Raw genomic sequence first — 17,818 nt, 5'->3', positions numbered from 1 at the left:
ACCATTTCAGGTGACTACCTCTTGAAGCTCATGGAGAGAATGCCAAGAGTGTGCAAAGCAGTAATCAGAGCAAAGGGTGGCTATTTTGAAGAAACTAGAATATAAAACATGTTTTCAGTTATTTCACCTTTTTTTGTTAAGTACATAACTCCACGTGTTCATTCATAGTTTTGATGCCTTCAGTGAGAATCTACAATGTAAATAGTTATGAAAATAAAGAAAACGCATTGAATGAGAAGGTGTGTCCAAACTTTTGGCCTGTACTGTATATGCTCATACAAGTACATCGTGCTCTGTCCAACCAACAGTACAAATACACTTAGTTTCTATGATGAAGCGAAACATAAAATTCTCGTATTTTCATAGCTGGAACCAGGCAGTGATTTACATTTTTGCTTAATAATGGCCTTAAGTGATTATTTGATGATCAAAATTCTTGACAATTCATTTTCTGGGGCGGCAGTAGCTCAGCCCATAGGGACTTGGCTTGGGAACCAGAGAGTTGCTGGCTCAAGTCCTTGTACAGACCAAGCATGGAGCGTGCACTGGTAGCTGGAGAGGTGCCAGCCCACCTTCTGGGCACTGCTGAGGCACCCTTAAGCAAGGCACCAAACCCCAAAGTGCTCAGGGCGCCTGTCCAAGGCAGCCGCCTCGCTCTGACATCTCTTCATTTAATGCATGTATAGGTCCCGTGTAAGCATGAGTGTGTATTTCAGGCCAGTGTGGAAAAAATCTAATTTCCCCTCAGGGATTAATAAGTATATCTTCTTCTGCTTCTGTTGATCAGCTAATCAGTGGAACAATTAGTCTGTATCCTCTGGGAAACAAATGTGCTCACTAATTTCAATGCCAATCTGCCCGTTAGTGTTTCACATTTTTCACAGTGAAGCTGGGAATGTAATAAACACAAGAAAACTACCATTATCACTGACAAGCAACATTGTGTTTTTGCTTCAGTTAAAACTTTTGATGGTCACAACTCACACTTTTCCGTCATCTTCGGTGCTTTGAGTTAGCTTTATGAAAACCTCAGGCTAGATGCCATGTCAGGGTAGACTAGAAACAAGACAACAAGATGAGTGATAAATCTTTAGGAATGAACTTGCGGAGGAGGGCAGGATTAACAATACACTTCTTATCCCCAGGCCATAAATTACTCAGTGGTTTTAAATCCACAGTATCTGCACAAGCTCTGAAGCATGTACTTTCTTTGCTGACCACTAGAGAGCAGACCAACACTGTGCCACTAAAGTCTGGGTTTGAAACCTGCTGCACTGTTCTATCACAGTGACTGCATAATGTGAAATAAATAGATAATTAAAAGAAGTAATGATGCACTTAACAGTGTTTAAAAAGGCGAGCAAATGAATGCAAAGGGAAGGGCAGAGTAAACCACTCAATGAAGTCCTAAAACACATGGATACAAACAATTTATGTGGAAGTCAGTTTTATACCTTTAAGTCTCTTTTATTTACATTGCCAAAAATTATAAATCTTTACAATCTGTACATCATATGACACCCTCTGCCTTTAGACCAGGTGTAGGCAACCTGCAGCTCTGAGGACATGTGCGGCTCTTTAGCCCCTCTTCAGTGGTTCCCTGGGGCTTTGACCAAGAACTATATTGAAGTCTTCCTCTTAAGGCCAGCAATGGATTCCAAATCCAAAAAAGGAAAAGTCTTGGAGCAAAATTTAATAGCGTGTGGACAGATTTGTTTGCTTTCGCCACCAACTCTGCAAAGTTAAAGTTCTAAACAATCATAAATAACCACCTGTAGAGTAGACACCTTGTGGTAAGACATAACAGGAATGCTCATTTCGACCTATTGTGTTAATAGGCTGTGTTACTTTCATTATAAGGCATTATAATATGTTTTGTGGCTCCAGAAAGATTTTTATCAAAGAGCAAATACCTCCAATGGAGTAACTGATAAATGGGAGTAAAGAAAGGATAGGGAGTGCTGCACTGGGTCAAGAAACGTGGTGTTGGTGATGCTGAAGTTAAAGAAAAAACCCAGGTGCTCTCAGGTTATAAAATGCAATAGAACGTATGTTTAATTTAAAATGTATCAAAAGGTCATGTGACATAAATAGAGTACTTTATTAATGCCTAAGGAAAACTGCACTGTTACTAAAATCCAAATCATGCAAAAATCTCAAACTGACTTGAAAACACTCAAAGATGAAGATAAGAAATAAGTAATGAAGGCAAAAATACTGAAACTGAACAGTGTAAAGTAATGCATATAATGTATTTCCAACACTGTACACCACCTACAATTGTTCAGTTATGTATTAACACACCAGCATACGTCACAAATATCTGGAGTCTGCTGGTGGCATGTATTAGGATGGCATGTGTGACTTGTCTGTCCTGTATGCAGGAAGCATTAAGTGGAAAGAATGATGTCATTGTTATCCACTGATGCAGCAAGACAAGCCAATGCCCTGTCATGTGTTTAAATATGTCTTTTACAACCTCCTGACAGCTTCCTTACTTTACTGACACAATAGTCTTTCACCCAAAAATACCGATGCAATTTTTTATCTCCTTGATTTTAATGTAAGAGTAATCCAATCCTGGGCACATATAACAGAGTAAAAGCTTATATTTTATAAGATCAAGTATAGGGATATTTAAGAGAAGACAACTTAACAAACAATGCAGTAGGTTTCAGTCAACAGGTGGCACAAAGATATTTATATTATAGATTTTGAGGGGTTTCAGAGTCATTTGAGAGCTCACATAGTTCATAGTTCAACTAAGGTTTTACAGAAGTGAGACAGACCAAGATGTATGATGGCTTTTGGCAATCTACACTTTCCTGTACAAAAATAAACCATGAATTTGGACAGACAAAAAAGACACCCAGCACCAAAAGTGTTATTAGAAAGTAAAGTGAATGTATCTAAATCAACCCAATGTTCCTTTGTTTTATGTTTACTTACATATCATAAGAAAACTGTAAATCCCCGCCCAATATATATTTTTATATATTTTATTTATCATATTGTATTTTTGTACATAGATGACTTTTTTTTGTGTGGTATGCTATGGACCTCTCTCTCTCTGTCCTTAATAATGTCATTATTATTATTATTATTATTATAGTATCATTATTTGAAGAATATGTCAAAACAAAATAGCTGTAATGTTGTTGAACACTGCATGCTTTGATTTTTAGTGTGTAACAACATTTAGGAAAGACAGTTTGAGTTAACTTAGTTATGCTTAGCTAGCTCAATCTAAATGTACAGCAGGCTATGTCAATGAAAATTAAATGTCGGACGCCATTTTCATTTTCATTATGAAATTGTTAAAAAATTGTATTAGAAAGTCAACTTTGAAAATTAAATGTCAAACCCCTGTTTCATTTTCTATTTATTGTAATCATAGATTGCCAATATAGTTATGATTATGTGAAAACAAAAAATGAAAATTGGATTATTGCATTTTTATTTTATTTTGTACTAAATGACATATATAGGTCTATGTGAGAAAACGATAATGCTTGTTTTTGGAATTGCATTTTCATTTTAAAGTTCACATTATCATTTTTAATAAAGTCGCCCATGGACTTCCATACATTAACCCTTTGAAACCTGGGGCGACAACACTTTTCTTGTGCTGCTTTTAGACGCCTTTCACAATTATTCAAACCTTTGAGCAAATTGTGCGATTTCTTTCAAAAACATTTTTAAAGAAGGCAATGAGCAACATGATAAAAAAAAAGTCAATAGATTTAGAAAATTATTTTTTTTTAAAAAAACTGGGGAAAACTGTATTTATAATTATATAAATAAATTATATATTTATTCATATAATTATAAATTTATATAATTTTTAAGCACCCTTTCCACGTAATTTCCTTGTTTGTTTTTATGTCTTTTTTTAATTCATTTTTTTTTAATTAATTTTCTTGTTTTTAATTTTCTCTTCTAACTTATTTCTTGCCAGTTTTTTGGGTTATTTCTTCTTTTGTTGCTCATTGCCTTCTTCCCATATTTTCACCAGATATCATGCCAATTTCTTTAGGTTTCAAAGGGTTAAACATCAGTGTAAACGTATGAAATGAAAACGACGATGAGGTACAAGTGGGGATTGTTAAGCTGCAGCAAAATCACGTTTGAGAACAGCTGGGAGGGTTTATCAACTTTAAGATGGGTAGTGATTTAGACTTTTTTGCATATTGTGGTTCATTAATTCATTATTATTTGCATATTTACTTCAGGAGGCTTAGCTTCCATGTTGGACTTTATGTTGGCCCACGACTAAAGGACACTTTGGGTGCTCACTCAACCACAACTCACCTGCTCTGTCCCTGTGGCCTGACAAGCCCGTGCCTGCTGCTGCTGCTGCTGCGTTGCCTTTGGTCGACACACACACACACACACACACACACACCGCTGTGAACCCTCCTACCGGCAGCCAGATGAGGCAGGCTTATATGCGGAAGTTTCAGTTCCGCTCAGTCCAGTTGACTCCGAAACTGAGAACAGACGGACTAAAGCCACGCTTCTCTCCGCACACCAGACCCGGCTCCACAGCGCAAGGTGAGTACTATACAGCAGACTCGGCTTCATCTGACAAAATCATTTAATGAATTAAACGAGACAGGAAAAGTCACTGCGCGTGCTACTGTTATTATTTCACTGCGTTATGTGCCTGTTACAAAGTGACAGTTAAAAGAACAGATATGTAACGTTAACTGTAACTTGACACAAACCTGCGATATTGTTTTATTGCTCTTATTTGTGTCACTAAAAAGTGACAAGTAGGATAAAAGTCTGTCAGAATTGCACTAATAATGTCAGACATGTGTTTTATGTGACACACACACACCGAGGCCACACATTAAAGTTCAGTTTCCGTGAGAAAATCGACCGTGCTGTATTTTACAGACGCTAATGTACGGTCCCTAAAGTAAACACACGACTGAGGACGACCTGAGGGATTATCACTCTGTCCCATGACTACAACTGAAACTAAAACACTGAGTTAGAGTGTTTCCTCTTAAAGATATATTTAATGGTCTAGACTTTCACACTGAGGGAAGTCACTTTGTTGAATTAAAAGATATGAAAAGGGAAAAGTTATGAAGAAAAAGTGTCCCATAAAGTCAGGTTGGAACAAGTTGTCCCACTGACATTGAGCAAGTCAAGGATATTGTACAGTACATTTTAGTGTACAACAGTTTTTGGTGTAGTCTAACAAAAATGTAAGATCCTTAGATGTTCATTCAACAAAAACATGACAGACAATATAAATGTCATAGGCAGCCCACTAGTGAGGTGCAGTACACTGTGAAAACATCCTCTGTGAGTCAACATGTCTTGCAATGATGTCACCAGGCGTTATTGTCTCCTGAAGCATTGTGAAATGAGCATGATGTCTGAAAATCAGTCACTTTTATGCTCCCCAGAACTCTGAGACATTATTTTCCCGATAACCAAAGATTACTTGAAGGAAACACAGCTGTATTTTGACATACGCAGTGGAAAGGACATGAAGGTCACGCTATTGAATGGCACCCACAACCCTGTTGACCTGTGTTTGATTCCCAATTAAGAAAGCTTTTCTGCTGTGAGTGGAGTTTAATTCTTAAATAAAGTTTGGCTTACTCAACCGTGACTAGGAAGTTACCCCACATTTGAACCTGAATGTCTCCTCAAAAAAAGTCCTGCATGTTCCCAGCTGGCATGCCTTACACTCTCTGATTTCGATAACATCTAAATTCAATATCAGACTGTTTAGATTATCTGCCGACTAATTAGATCAAGCAAGTTAAAAAAACATCTGCAAGAACGTATCAATGTCTGAGACAGTAGATAACTTATTCAGCATGTCCCATTAGTGCTGCGCTGAAAGGATTGTGGTTTAATCTTGTTTTTGGTGTGAAAGTGCTGAAATATTTATTACAATAAAGTACCATTATGACAGGAACTTGAGAGATAAGGCCCAAGTGGAAAATAACCAGAATTAATCTGGAACCAGCGTAGAGAAGGGGTTGATGTGAGTGCTGCTGATAAAATGCTTGTGCACAGCTCAACTGTTTTTCCTCAGTTTGGGAACACTGAAAGGTGTGTCTGCTCATGTCTATGCATGATATCATTAGAGATTGCAAAACAAGCAGGGACATGAGATGAGCCTAATGTTTGCTCTCTCCATATAAGGGAAAGACATGCTACTGATATGTGGGTATGACTCGAGTGTGATCCAGATTTCGCCATCAACATTTTTGTAGGTTTTACTGAGATGTCCCAGTTGGCTGTGAAATCTAATACTGAAAGAATCTGTTGTGAACAACTGTTGTAGTTGTAACAGAGCTATTCAGTGCTGTGTATTGAGAGAGCATGTATTCAGGCCATTACTCAAAAGTCTTTGAATAAAACTTACAGTGTTAATGTTCATTGTGTCACCTCAGAAAATTAAACATTCTTATGCATTACCAGTTCTGGCGAAAATAATTGGAGGTCGATATTACCGTCTTTAAGAGGCTGTAGCACATTTATTTTTCTGTGAAACTAGACAGCCTAAGGCATTCATTGGTACCAACCATGTTGGCATAGTTTGTTTGGAAGCTCCAAAGAGAGGCTAAATTTTGGCAAGGGAACAACTGGCATGGCCATTTTCAAAGGGGTTCTTTGAACTCTCGCCTCAAGATAAATGAATGAAAATGGGCTTTCCCCTAAACTTCAGCAGGCTTGTTCACAGTAAATGTTTTGTTTCTGACAATCATGTTTTCCTTCAAATTAAAGCTGTATTTCTGTCTTTTAAGAAAAAGGACAACCAGCCTGTTTGAAGAGCAATGAATTGTCTAACATGTACAGATACATAACACATTAAAACAGGATTGTTGTTGAACTCAAAGTTAACTGTGCCGGCACTAAGGCCCTGACACACTGAGCTGATTGTCGGCTGTCAGTCATCCGTGGCCCTTGTCGCTGTGGTGTGTCCTGCACCGTTGGCCCTCGTCTACCCTAGTTGGCCCTAGTCAGCTTTTTTACTGCTGAATCAGCATGTTGAATCGGCGTCAGTGACTGCAGAGCCCGCCAGGGAATGAAATCGCTCTGACTGGGAGTTCAGCTCAAAACACAAGAAGAGAAACGGAAGTGAGGAAAGTAAACAAATAGCTAAAGTCCAGAGGGAGTGAGACCAAAACAAACATGTTACATAACGAAGATTATTTTTCTTTAGCCATTGAGCTCTTTAGAAGAAACAGTTTCTGGTGCTTTGTGTTATTGATCACTGGTGCACAGTAAATATGCTTTGCTCTTTCAACATTTGATTGTGTTGTTAATGTGCTAACTGGCTAACTGGCGTCAAGACGTTTTCCACTTTCCCTTTTTGATTGATGATTCCACACCACCACCGTGTGCTGGTGTGTGCATGCAAAGCCAAAACCCTCCATACTGACATAGTTTTCAACTAGCCTTTACACTTCAAAAGCATAACTGAATTCCTGAAATTCAGGTATGGCTTTTGGTTGGCTTTTCAGTGGCTTCATCTGGCCATCCCTTGGAAAACTTTCTGAGGGCATCACTGGTGTGGACTCAAATGAAATGGTAAACAAAGCTTGCAACAGTGAAGGATGTTTGATGCAGATTGATGAGTTTAAAAAGAATGGGTTGAATTTCCTGGAGAGAATGTGTGGTCAATACACTGGGTTAGGCCTTGAAATTTCCCTAAAAATAAACATCTTGGCTCGCCTCAACCCTGGTCACCTTGAAGAGGGAGACAGCTGTCTTTACTTGGATGCTTTCTTATTATAGTCCTGCATATTCCGCATGTGTGCGCGTGTGTGTATTTGAGTTTGATTGTGAAAGTGTGTTGTATAAATAGTAGAGCTATGTGCTCTTTGCTTTCCAGGTGTTCACCTCCTTCCTATCACTTTCACACGTGATTTTATTTCCATCTCTCCACCCGCCCCGCACACCCTTTTGTGGCTCCTTTTTGCTGGCTCCTTTAAAGAGCCTGTTCCCCTCCAGGCAAGATGGTGAGACAGCGTGTAGGCCAACCCCCTGATTTGATGAGATGAGTGTCTCGTACAATTGACCAGGTGATGGGCTACAGCAGGTGGTGCTGTGTCCCTGAGGGAATTTGTGATGGCAGCATGACTTACAACCTCAAAATGACATGCCTGCAGGAAGACGAGGCATTATTATTCATGACATACTCATCAGGAAAGTATGTTTTCGCTGCAGTGCCCAGCACGCAAATGTGTGAATATTTCTTTTTCAAGGCAAGCACTGAAACATTTAATTGCTTAGTCATGTTCACATGTTCTTCCAGTAATGGCTTATGTTGTGAAAAAGTGAAATCCTCTTCTTCTTCAAGCCAGAAATGAAAGAACAGAAACTCAAATGTCTGCCATCAGCATTAAAAATCTTTCAGTTTCATCTTACAGTTCGTTACACCAGAACTGTAAGTCCTAGCTGTCTCTGGTTCTCTAACAATGAACCTGTCTGTTCAGAGTTTGACTCATCTTAGCTTCTATATGTAATTTCCCCTTTTCCATATAATTGCGATGCACTTTATGTGACATATAATGCTTGTGGGTTAGCCTTGCACATCCTGTTTTCATGTCAACATTCACTCTTCCTGTTGGGCAGGGCAAAGGTGATATATTTCCACATGATCTGCGTTTTCTTTTTTTTCTGAACTTGCAGCCTGTTAGCTGAATACTCATACCAGACTCATAAATTAAAGTGTTCTGCGAATATGGTATACCAATTTCCTCAATCATTAACCTAATACATGTCATAATGCACTAAATGCTAGCATGTGACTGTACTTAACCACAGTCTCGCTTCCAAAAAATAGCTTGCAGCTTCGATTTTTCAAGGGAAATGGAATGCATTACAGGCAAGGCCTAAACCAGTGAAACTCAATAGTGCATGAAATATTTTACTGTACCAAATAGTCCTCGCTGTGTCTCACTTTTGGAACTGTCCGTTTGATTTGAATGCACACATGTATAATCAGGATATGGTATTTGTGTTCATGCATGAGGTCATGTAGATGATGGTGCATTTAGACACTGAGAAATATGAGGCGAACCTGCTATTCAATGAAACGTTGAGTTGGCAGTGATTAAAGCGGAGCTCTATCAAGTCTCTGATCATCCAGGGTGTGCCTCGCCCTCACTGTGACCCTGTGCAGGCCCGGCAGCAGGGGAAAGGCCAGTGTTCACTGTTACATACTAAGGATACAGGTGGGGTTAGCAGGATGCAAATCTTTACAAGATATTTTATGTCAAGTTTTCAATTTCTTAATCACCATTGCTAAACCCCAGGAATGTGTGTTAAGGATGATGCAGGTACAGGGCTGCTCACTGAACCATGTCCTGCTGGGAATTGAATATCAATGCTTAATCTACGGAAATGCTTGACTTACCTCTGGTTTGTTTGTTTAACCCCCCTTGTGTTGTATAGGGATGCAGAATATAGTGGGTGCCTTTAACACAACATATTTTTCACAAGCAGTGAGTTCAGCGAAAAGACACTCAGATCATACAGTAGGTCCAAAGTGCAGCTTCAGTTGCTCCGCTGAGATTCTTTTAACAAACAGTCAACAATGGATTAGGCTTGGGTGTGGTATCTGTTTTTCCATACCTTTATACCTCCCTGACATTTCACCGGGGTACACAATATATAACGGTATTTGTGTAAATCAAACAAACAAAAAAAAAGTAAAAGCTGAGCTAAGGGTGATCAAAGTCATTGTAGCATGTGTGTCACTTTCTAGCCTACACTGCGGTGTGTTTTATATGGAATTAGCCTACTTAGACACGTCTTGCTGGGTTTAAATACTTATAGCCCACAGAATAATGACTAGATAGGAACTAAGTGTCCTTTTTGCTGTAGGACCCGATGAAACTTGTTGCTGCGGCGGATACTGACTCATCAGTTAGCTGAACAGAGAGAGAGAGATGATGTGTTCAGTAAAATCATGTGGCTACTAAACCACATTTGTAGTGGAAGGAAGTCATGTCAAGCTAGTCCTGTAACGTTATCCCCACCACTCTCAGTTGCCATCTTTCTCAGCTCAGTTCAACCAACAGAGACTGACCTCTGGTGGTGCAAGCTGTTCACTACAATGCATCACCTTAATACAGCATCTCCATATCTGTTTAATAGAAAAAGAAGCATCTGTATTTTTGACAGTATTGAAAATCAATCCCTCTGGATTTCTAAATACTCTGGTATATCCTTATATCTTGATACCTTCCAAGCTTACAAATGAGAGTCAATATGAGCACCATTTGTGCATGGCCCCATGTTCAATGAAAACAGGTGGATGTTATTTCGCCCAATAGCCATGTTATAGTGAGGTAATCCATTCTTAGGTGTGCTTAAGATGATTTTAATGCCCTCTTATTGCTCTTTTAACATGACTTCCTGTTGCATATTAAATCCTGCAATGCAAAGCTCATTATAGGTTTACTCAAAAGTCTTTTGAATGCCTGTTTACTAGCAGTTGAGAGGATATACCTCATATGATATATTACAACTCACTTTTAACCCCATTGTTAATGGCACTGCTTGCAGGACCAGTAACCTGCTCTAAAGCTGTCGGCAGAGAGCTGGGACCTTCAGGAGGGGACTATTAACAGACTGTTGTACTTGAATTTAGATATCTTCAGTGTGATAAAGGTGAAGCCAGTAGTCACAGCAGGTCTGGTGAGGTGTTACTGGATGACAAAGAAAGAATGAAAATAATATCGTTTTTTAAATACTAGTTGTTGTCTGCACGCCAATTTTGCCTCTTTGCCTGGAGTTTATCTCTTTGTAGACGATAACTCTGTTTCTTGCACAATAAAGTGTAACATATCTATCCGTCTGTCTCTAGGTGAATCATGACCAGCAGCTACAACGTGTCCCTGACTGGCCCTGCCCCCTGGGGCTTCAGACTGCAAGGAGGGAAGGACTTCTGCCTGCCCCTCACCATCTCACGGGTGAGTGGAGCACACACACATGTAACACTTATGTACCCTTCACTCCATGACAGTCACCTCTAAGGAATGCTGTTCATACTATGCCATTTGCCCAGTCAGTGATGAAAGCGTGTGTGCCATTCATCTCTTGTGTGACACTCATTGCTGGATTTAGACACCTTCTCCAACAGCTCCTGGCCTCTGTCACTCCGTCCCCCACGGTCGTGACTGACCTCCTGCCAAGGCTGTGACTATTGTCAACATAATGTTACGTAACTGAACCGTAACCACAGTATCTGTCAATTTAAAACCACTCCCTTTAATTTCTCCGGCAGCCATTTCAGATGTATTTGGAGGATTAAGCTGTTAATGGCTGCTGTCATTTTGGGCATTCAGAGGGTGGATGGTGCTAAGTGTCCTGGCCTTTCTCCCTGGCGTTAGTCCTGATGCAAGGCACAGGAGACGACTGGGTCTGAAGAGGAAGCATCAGAATCTGTCCCGAAACGGCCCATTTGAGTGAAACTCTAGAAAGCCACAGTGGTTCTGTAATAACTATTTGGGACTTTAGGTCACATAAATTCAAACTGGGATTTGGCTCTGGCTGAACAGGTCCTGTTGAGCCCTCAACTGGGAGATGGACTGCTGGACTGGACGGCCTACTGCTTGAAAAACAGGCCTGTTTATAAGACCGGTCCAGCCTCAGCCTATACATAGTTGAACTGTTTATGTTCTTGGCGTAAAGGACGTCTGTGCAAAGCACTGTGATTGTTGCACAAATTACAAGACGCCTGCAGTGCAGCTTACTATTACACTGTCAGGCAGTCTTTTTCAGCCCAAGGGTATCTGACGCATCTCAATTATACTAACATTGCTTCTTGACAAATAGGATTAAAAGATGTCAGCTTGTCCTCTGCTGGTGTATACTGTGTTTGACAAACTCTGGCTGTTGCAGAATGAGTTGTGTTATTCAGTTCCTGCCGCTTCCTGTTGTGTCATAACCAAGGTCAGTGCCTCTGTTTATTTATTGTTGTTGGAAGGATCAGTTACAGAAGTTTGAAGGTTTTGTTTGGAGAAGAGAAGTGACTTTTCCCAAGCGGATACATAACCATAGATTATGAAAAGGCCAGCATAGCTGCTCAGACTATTTTTATGCCTTGCCGCTATGATAATAATGGAATGAAGGACAGCATTTTGTCATGTGGGCATGTAGCTGTCAGTTGACATCTTGTCATCATATCTCAAAAACAATCCATTAATGAAGCACTTCCACTCTTGTCACCTGATTAGATGTTGGAGCATCTTTATATATAAGAATATATAAGAATCTAAGCTTTTCCGGAGAGGATGAGGAGAAAAACCTCAATATCAAATTGGCCATTTTGCCTCTGTTGCCCTTTCAATTTTGGCATCAGTCCAGTCACACCAGCCCAACATCTGCTCAGAATACGCCTCCATTTTTAACAGCTCAGTACAGTTTCACTTGAAAATGCCTGCAAAAACAAGAGTGCACTGACCCTAATGTGACATTGATTTTCTACTATTTAGTAAGGGTGGGAATCACGAGAGAACCCACAATATGATATTATCACAATTCTTAGGTCACGATACGATATTATTGCAATATTGCAATATGCTGCATATTGCGATAAAATATATTGTGATATATTGTGATTTATTACCTTTTTATCAACTGCAAAGTATTTCCCCAAAGGAAAACTTTGTCAACATCAGTTTTACCTTATAAGACCTGTCAGAAATGCTGCATACACCTGTCTGAAACTGAACTGTTGGCAGATTTAACACTTCACATGCAGGTATCCCGCTGACTGAATGGTAACACCCATGTTAAGAACATTGTCTGTTACAACAACATGGTTTTTGTTGGCAGTCCCCTGTTGTTGTGCCACATTTTTCAGGAGTTCTTTAATGTATGCTCCAGTGTGACTTTCGTGTACTGCTCTAGTTTGGAGAATGTGGGATAGTAGTCGCCGGTCCTCTGTGAGATAATGTGCCGTTATAGTCACATATAAATTCACCGACCTTGAAAGGTTTAAGTTAATGTTGCCCTCCCTGCTGTACTCAAAGATTCTTCAACTTCATGCTTCGCTTCTCTGTAGAGCTTGGGTATGGCAGTGTCGGTGAAAAAACGCTGGGACGGAGTCACATACCTGTGTTCCAGTGTTTTTAGCATGTGACAAAAGCCTTAATTTTCAACAATGCTGCATTGACACAGATCTTTGCACATGAAGTAGTTGATGGACTGAGTTATTTTCTTAGCTCTCTCAGTGTTGGATGGTAGTTTTGTCAAGCTAAGTGTGTCCAGTGTGGGTTGTTTTTTCAGCGAAGTGGGTTCAGCATTAGCTTGGCCTTCATCAGCTAAAACTATCTCTGAATAATGGTGTGTGAAGTGAGCCCTCATGTTTGTAGTATTCCCAGAGTATTTTAGTCTCATATGACAGTGCTTGCAAATCACATGTGTCATAGCCAAGTTCTTTTTTTCTTCTGTGTTAAAAAATCCAAAATAAGTCCAGACATTTGATTGATAAGCCAACGGCGCATTCCTGATTTCTTTCTCCGGTGCCTCCATCTTTGTTTTGATGAACTTCCCGCCAAATGCCGCTGACTGAGACCTCTGCTGACCTCACTAGTAAAAAAAAAATCCTCAGCATCATCTAGTGGACTGAAAAAGCAATTGATTTTATTATTCTAGTACAAAAAGTTGTATTAAAAGGCGTATTTGCAAAATTTGATAATGTATATAATAATAGATTGATACTTGCCATCTGCGCATCAATACAATATTGCCATGCAAAGTATTGCGATACTATGCTGTATTGTATTTCCCCCACCCTTACAATTTAGACATTAATATGTATTTATCTTCATAAATGTGAGACATGTGAATTGATGACAGCATTTTCAGTTGATATGGTGCAGTGTACACACTCCATGTGTATAAAAAATTAAAAGCAGCTGGGCCCCTGACCCCTGATGTTTAAAGGGATGTGCTATGTCATGGTTTTACTAGAGAGTTTAGTATAAAATGAGACAGGTGAGTGTGGACAGATGTCAAAAAAAAAAAATCCTAACAGAAGCCTTGAATCTATTAAAATCATAAATGCATGTCATGTGGTAGTTCTGATTATTTCTCCATTTTTTCGTGGGTTTTGCGGGGAAGCTACTCACAGACCACAAAGTGTTGCATACACCTCCTGTGTCCACCAGCAGCATTGAGTCATCAGCGGTTGGGAGCATGCCTCAGTACTGCTGAGCCTGGCAACATGACTCACAGCTTTTCACTCCATCACATTGTCGGTTAGTGTCATTCCTGCGACATATTTTCATCCCAGCGCATGACCAGCAAATGGCACCAGGCACCATAAATGGTTCACATTTCTCGCTGTTGTCCAGGCGCCAGGAATAAGTCTCTCTTTTGTCTGTTTATCTTCCAAATCCTTTTGTCACATTAGACGCAGCCAACAAAATGAGTGTGGGACATGTGTTATGTGTGTTGTAGTAGCTGGAAATACATAAATTTTTCAAATCTGATAGATGCAAGTAATCTGTGAACCTGGTGTCTGTAATGTACGTTAAAAGAGTTGTTGTGTTTACAAAGGGAGGAGTAAGGTACATACATGGAAACATCTGCCAACAGTTTAACCATTACATGTAGTCCAGTTCCTTCATTAGCCGAGTGCCGAGGAAATTGTGCAGATCACAGGCCCATTTTAAAGTTCATTAGAGACCCATGATGCTAAATAGGATGAATTTACAGTAATTAATATGCCTTCACATTAAAGCTTATATTTATTTTGCTAAGATGGATGCGATTGCCATGGAATAATGATGTAATGACTTTACTGTACATATGCGTGCCATATGTAGCTGATCCAAAGATTACATACAGTACCGTATATACGGCTGGTTGCTTACAAGACAACCACAGCCTGTTAACCAGAGGCCTTTTTTTAGGAATATATGGCTTTGGCCTAATAATATCACTAAATCACAGTATGAGGTGGAGTGCATATACTGTAAGTCATATGTATTGTGTGATATTGAGTTGGGATTTTGGTTGAATCTGAGACCACCCAATAATATAAGGATGACTTATGAAGGACGGGTTTAAAATGACGGATATATGCGTGGGTGTCTGCTCTCCTGTTACCCTTCACTCTTTCCATCATCGTCTGTGGTTATTCAGCTCCTTTTTAGGCATGTCTTGATAGGCCTCCACATGGGAAAGGCTTGCACTCAAGAGCGTTTTAACATTGGATATAAAACAGCAGAAAATGTGTTTTAAAAAAGACAAAACATAACACTGGAGTGAATTAAATCTGTTTACACTCAGTAAATTGAGTTAAACAGTTCATAAATTCACTGGACTGTTATTCTAAAAAAGATGTTATGTAAGAAAAGTTTATCAGAGCTAAAGCTAAAGTAATAACCAAGTAAGAGTATCTCACACCCACCTACGTGTCTGGTTGTTGTGGGTCAGTCAGGGGTCAGCACTGCAAAATTCTCCTCTCTTTTCCCATTGACCCCTCACTTCCCCCTCTTGTCTTTCATGGCCTTTTGGTTGTTGTTTTACTGGCATGCGATACTCTCAGTGAACATTATACAAACTAATTTTAGCTCTGTGTTTGCAGTAGGCTCTAAGCTTCCAGATTTTTTTTTTCTCTTTCAAGCACTGCCATTATGTGTTAATATGGTGAGGCTACTTTCACTCTCAAAGAAGAGGAATGTGATGATGGGGGTGTATCTGGTCAACCGACATCAACATGAGGGATAACAGGTATTCTTTGTGCATTGGTTGTAAAAGTGGAGGATCCAACAGAGGCAGACAGCTCCACATTGGGTAACTGACAAATATTATTAGCTGGATAGTAATAATTAGAACTATAATGTCATATCTGTCAAGTATATATCTGTTATGAGTTAATTATTAGAGCTTTGCTTTGTGGGTTTTCAGTGAGAAACTGAGGCAGCTGTTCTCTTTACTAGTATTATTTAGTATTAATTCAGTCTGAAACACCCTTTACTGTGTTCTTTGATCTGACTATAAACATGTCTTTACTCACCAGTTATTTACTATGCAGCTTTACACTGAACATGTGCTGAACTTGAAAGGCCGACCACTTTCATTTCCTCTCCACACTCTCTGCACACTATTTAAAAACGTACAATCAACCTCGTCGGCATAAGAAATGTTGGCAGCGTACGTTTCTGCAAACCATGGATAATACAGCGTTTGAATGCTTATTTTGTATTGGATACACTGAAACTTTACACTTCAACAATGCTGTGGTTAACTTGCGTTTAGATTTAGGCATAAAAACCACTTGGTTATGGTTAAGAAATGATAATTTTATGCTTAAAATATCCCATTTGGGGCACAGTCTAGGCAGGGAAATGCTTTTCGGGCCACTATCCCCGCTGAAAAAACAGCAGCTGATTGCTACAAAACACATTTGGTGCCTAAAAAGCGACTCACTACATCACAACTGGTCTTGTTGTTTGTTGGTCTTGAACAGTGGTCTGCAGCTTGGCAGGCATCTCACCGAGGTGTCAGGCCATCCACCAACCATTCCACCTTCAGATGAAAAATTCTGCTTATATAATCACTTTAGAAATGCTTATATGATGTATGAAACGTTCAAATGTAGTGTATTTCTGGTTTGCAGAAACATACAATGCCAACATTTTCTTCTGGTGGCTGGGCTGCGCAATCAAATTAGATTTGTAGAGCAAACAATGTGGATAACCTTCAGTGACATTCAGCTACTTAACTATTTTTAAATTCAGAATTGATTAATCATCTAATATATCAGCAGTTCAGAAGATGCACTTATTGGTGGACATTGCATTATTGTTTGCTGTGAAAGGAAACACTTATCATTTCACATCTCAAAAACATAACAGCTTGCAACATTCACCCCTGGTCATTCAGATATTTTTTTTAAATTATTAATTTATAAAACCATGCACCTGCAAACCAAAAGGCATCCGTAAACGTGCTTTGACTGAATTGGCTGCATAGTCAGGTTATACTGATAGTAAACAAGGGTTAATGTTGACTATCAGATAATACGACTGTACGTGATAGCAAGTGCTAAAGTGCAAGTAACAGAATCCCTGCCATTAGAGGAAATGCCTCTTGTGTTTTCATCACTGATTTACAGTCAATCTGCCGAGAAGTTTGCATCTTGTGTAGCTCACTGTAATAAAGAATAATCTGTGTGACATTAAGCCATAACTTTTGGTCAAGCTCAGGTCCAGAAAAAATAAAATCAAGCGGTGAAAAGCTCCCCTGGCGTTTCAGCAAACTGTTGAGACAGATAACTTGTGGTCCGTGCTGCAAAGCTGTCAAGCAGTTTATCCGTATTTCAATCTGTCTGTTGAATTAAAAATCTCTTGAGCATTTTTACATGGAAACTTAACTTCAATACAACCCAGAAATTCTATCCCGTATTTCATAGCTTTGAGAATACACACTTCACGGGGCATATTTAATAATCTGTCCGGGGTCGTAAAGATGTGCTCAGGTTGCATATGGCTTCAGTGGAAAACTGTTATCTGTTTGATCCCAGTATGATCTCTTTGGTGTCTGTCTATAGTTGTATCGAGGGCATCTGCTTTCAATCTCTCTAATGCTATATGGCAGAGCTATAAAGAATAACCAAGCTGTCACTTGATTTTGATTTAGACCACTCACAGTCTTTTCTTTCTGTTGTGATGAAAGATATTTAAAAGAACAATCCACTTTTTCTCAGTTTGAGAGGAGAGAAGAATGTGCTGTGAATTCACAGGCGCAGTGGGACACTGCACATCATCTGTCTTCATGCTTGCAGCTTGAGCTACAGCCTGCGATTATCTTATTG

The 17,818-nt window shown here is 39.5% G+C and overlaps 1 protein-coding gene across 3 annotated transcripts in view; it reads left to right on the top strand.

Annotated features, from left to right (window-relative positions):
- The first annotated feature begins 4,405 nt into the window (after window positions 1-4,405).
- pdlim5b (PDZ and LIM domain 5b) overlaps window positions 4,406-17,818 on the top strand; it is a 51,236-nt gene continuing 37,823 nt past the window's right edge. For all 3 annotated transcript variants that reach the window (XM_033646786.2, XM_033646785.2, XM_033646784.2), the window contains exons 1-2: window positions 4,406-4,554; window positions 10,853-10,958. In XM_033646786.2, the coding sequence (XP_033502677.1) occupies window positions 10,860-10,958 (99 nt within the window). In that variant the 5' untranslated portion in view covers window positions 4,406-4,554; window positions 10,853-10,859. The remainder of the gene's footprint in view (window positions 4,555-10,852; window positions 10,959-17,818) is intronic.

The sequence above is a fragment of the Epinephelus lanceolatus genome, chromosome 19 (genome assembly GCF_041903045.1).
Source record: "Epinephelus lanceolatus isolate andai-2023 chromosome 19, ASM4190304v1, whole genome shotgun sequence".
Lineage (NCBI taxonomy): Eukaryota > Metazoa > Chordata > Actinopteri > Perciformes > Serranidae > Epinephelus > Epinephelus lanceolatus.
Note: the sequence above shows the minus strand (reverse complement) of the source record. Positions and strands in the feature narration are given on the sequence as shown.